Consider the following 3,639-nt stretch of genomic DNA (forward strand, 5'->3'; position numbering starts at 1 on the left):
CCTTTTTTTTTTTTTTGCTAAAATCATCCATGAGACTTGAGATTTTGTCATTTTCATCCAAATATCTGACATGAAAAATAAAACAAATTAGACGTTTGAATGAAGATGGCAAAAAATATAATCTCAAAAGTAAAGGGCGGTATGGTATAAAAAAATTGTTTTAGATGAAACCGACAAACATGCCCAAACCTCAGGGACGATCTTGGCAAATTACTCTAATATCTATTAATAAAGTTTAAAGCATTTAAAATTGACCCATCAGGGGGCACATTTTTCTAGCCCGGGCAAAATTTCCAGGATTCTCAGGGCAGGCCCGTTAGAACTTATTTTTAAGTATAACAAGAAAATCTATATTTTCTACAACTATTTTGGTGGTAACATCTATATAAAGTACTAAACTTAACCGGGCTATTATTATTTTTTTCTTCTTTCTAGAACGGAACCAAACTATGTAATGACACTAACTTTTGGGCCTTTTGAGATGTTTTAATCTTCTGTTTTTTAAAGTAAATTCTTGGTGATTTTTTTATTAAAAAGAAAACCTCTATTTGAAGTACAAAAAACTTGGCCAAACATACTTTTTTTAGAAGTTATATATGACCACATGGTTCGGGATAGCATAAAAAGAATGCGGTGCACAAGATTATTATCATTGGTTGTGTTGATGCATTTGGAAGGCTATAGATGTGAGAAGATGTTTTTTAACAAAGATTGAAAAGTCGAAGATATCAAGAATAGCATAAAAGCATACGAGTTTCTTTGATTTGAAAATAGATCTAGGTTTAAGTCTATATTATAGACGGATTGGTGTAAATTTGATTTCTTTTAGGTTGATGTAGCTTCGTGTTGTCTGCAGCCTAGGCCTGTTGGGTAGGTGGTGTCTGTAAATGAAATTTATCTTTCAAAAACATAAAAAAAGTTTATGAACATTTAAAATCTAGATGCCAAGGTTTACTACAGAAAACAAGTTTATGGGGAAGCAAAAAAAGAACTCCTGAAAAATACCAAACAAATCCCCAAAAATTCAAGTGCATGTGCACGTGTGTATTAGAATCTGTCCTTGAAAGATTGGGTATCCTAGGCCTTTAACGTGTCTAATAGATTATACATATTTATGCTATCAAAATATAAACATAATTACAAATTTACAGTACAACCACCCCCCTCTCTCTCTGGGCTCGACGAAGACGGACAGTCGGAAATAGCGATCGAGGTCGTCCCGGCGGCGACTTGACCTTGGTTTCTATCTCTCTTCTATCTAGGTCTTCCATTCGCCTTTGGGGTGGGTCGTTCTTTTTTCGGGGGTGAGGCATCCCGTCGCGGCGCTTCTTTTGTCTGGTTATGGTGGGGAAGATCATCAAGTTCTTTGTCTCTAATCTCCCAGAAGGTTGCACCCCATGGGAGCTTAGGAGATGTCTGGAAAGCTTCGGAGTGGTGGCGGGGACGTATGTTGCGAAGAAGAGAGACAAGGGTGGGTGTAGATTTGGTTTTGTCTCTTATAAAGACGTTAGGGATAAGGAGGAGTTGGAGAAAGCTTTGAGGGGGGTGAAGATGGGGGATTGTAAGCTCAAAGTTAACGTGGCCAGATTTGCAATGGAAAATGCGGGAGTTGAAGGGACATCGGTGGGAGGCGTTCAGGCCACCAAACCTTTTGTTGCAGGGGTAAACTATGCAGCTTTTGGTGGTAAGGACGGTAGGTCGTACAGTGAGGTGGTGGGGGCTAAGAGGTCAGGAGGAGAATCCAGTAGGGGAGGTGGCAGTGTCCAAGTCAAGTCGATGGATAGGGAAGAGGAAAGGTCCGTGGTGGTTCCGGACAGAATGGTAGCTTTTCAGGAATTAAGGGGCTTGGCTGTAGTGGGTAGGACAGCCAACTTGGAGACCTTGGTGGATTTCGACAAACTCTTGAGGATTGCTAAAATTGGTTTCAAAAACATTCAATATTTGGGTGGGTTATCTATTTTGGTGTCGTTTGAGAATTCAGAAGGAGCGAGGTCTTTCCTTAGTTCGAAGAAAGTGTGGGAACCGTGGTTCTCGAAACTGGAGTCATGGGAAGGGCAGGCGTTACCGTTGGAACGAGTGATTTGGCTGAAGATTTCAGGGGTGCCGTTACATTTACTGAATCCAGAGATTCTTGACATGGTTGGTGGGGTGTTCGGGAAAGTGTTATATGTGAAGAAGTCGTTCTTGGAGGAGAAGGATTTGTCTGTGACCAGGGTGGCGGTGCTCGCTGGTGAGGCGTATAGGGTTAGGGAGATGATCAAAGTTGTTTGGAAGGATAGATCTTTCAGGGTCTGGGTTGAGGAAGAAGCTGAAGACTGGATTCCCGACTGTTTACGTTTTGGCGAGATGGATGTGGATGGAAGCTCATCTCCATATTCGGATGAGCCTGTTGCGAATACGGCGGGGTCTTCCCCACTGGCCTCGTCTCCGGTGGTGGAGTGCTCGGAGATGGGCAGTCAGGGAGTTGTGGAGGGGGGTATCGAAGGGTCAAAATCGGAAGGAGAGCAGGAGGCTGTTCGAAAGGCGGCGGGCGCGGGCCCCAATGGCGTGGGTGATATGGGGAATGTCTTTAATTATGACTCCTTCTTGGGTAATGCGAGCGGGTCCCCATCTGCATCTTTAAAAAAGAAAAAAGGTTTGTTTGTCTTTAGTGCACGTAAGAAGTCTAAGAGACAAAGGAAAGGGGTTTCGTTAAATAAGGGGAGCCCACTGGGCCAGTTGGACTCTAGTGAAAAATCCAGGCCTTGTAAGAGAAATAGATCAGACCTCGAAGAGAATAGTGACCCGTTTTCTCTTGACAAATTTCTTGGCCCAACTTATCTCAACAGTAAATCAGGGGGTGAGGATAAGGTCTCGAGGGTCGGTGGGGAAGATTTATCTCCTGATGCGGTCGGTGGCGTGCCTTTCGATCTAAACCACAGGGCCGATGCGGACCTGGCTTCTTCGTCAAATAGGCAGGGAGAAGGGATGGAGGGTAACTCCGGTGGTGGGAGCGGTGATGTGGATCAGGAGGTCAGGGTTACTGTTTGTTTAGGGGTCCGAATTGGAATGGAGCTGAACGGGAAAGAGGATCTCATCAAGAGAGTTGTTCAAGGATCAGGTATTAATGTGGTCCAATCATGAATTTTTTATCTTTAAATGTTAGAGGGATGGGTGGAGGGGAGAAGGAGAATTGGATAAGGAAGATTATTGTTAAGTCGGGTATTTCGTTTGCTGCCTTTCAAGAGTCGAAATGTGGGGCGGTTAGCAATCAGGGAATTGCCAAGTTCTGGGGTGGTAGGGAGTTTGATTTTGAATGGGTTGAACCTACTGGTCTTTCAGGGGGTCTTATTAGTGTGTGGGACAAGAGCCGGTTCCAAATGGTCGAATCAGTGAAATACAGAAACTTTCTGATTATTAAAGGTACGGTTAAGGGGGGGGGGGTCAGTTGTTGAATATTGTGAATGTTTATGCCCCGCATGACCTGCAATTGAAGAAAGCTGTATGGCAGAAGTTACAGGCTGAAATGATAGGGCAGCAAGGTAGTTGGATTTTTCTTGGGGATTTTAACGCAGTTCGGGTTCCGGAGGAGAGGCTCAACTCCCGGTTTAATTCGTCGTGTGCTAGGGAGTTTAATGATTTTATTTTCAACGCTGGCCT

The 3,639-nt window shown here is 43.6% G+C and overlaps 1 protein-coding gene across 1 annotated transcript; it reads left to right on the top strand.

Annotated features, from left to right (window-relative positions):
* The first annotated feature begins 1,341 nt into the window (after nt 1–1,341).
* LOC110901318 lies at nt 1,342–3,123 on the top strand. Its single transcript, XM_022148153.1, has one exon. The coding sequence runs from the start codon at nt 1,342–1,344 to the stop codon at nt 3,121–3,123; it is 1,782 nt and encodes a 593-aa protein (XP_022003845.1).
* The last annotated feature ends 516 nt before the right edge of the window (nt 3,124–3,639 follow it).

Source organism: Helianthus annuus, chromosome 13 (assembly GCF_002127325.2).
Source record: "Helianthus annuus cultivar XRQ/B chromosome 13, HanXRQr2.0-SUNRISE, whole genome shotgun sequence".
Taxonomy (NCBI): domain Eukaryota; kingdom Viridiplantae; phylum Streptophyta; class Magnoliopsida; order Asterales; family Asteraceae; genus Helianthus; species Helianthus annuus.

Coding starts and splice junctions, on each gene's coding strand:
- LOC110901318 (XM_022148153.1), top strand. CDS start 1,342: ATGGTGGGGAAGATCATCAAGTTCTTTGTCTCTAATCTCCCAGAAGGT.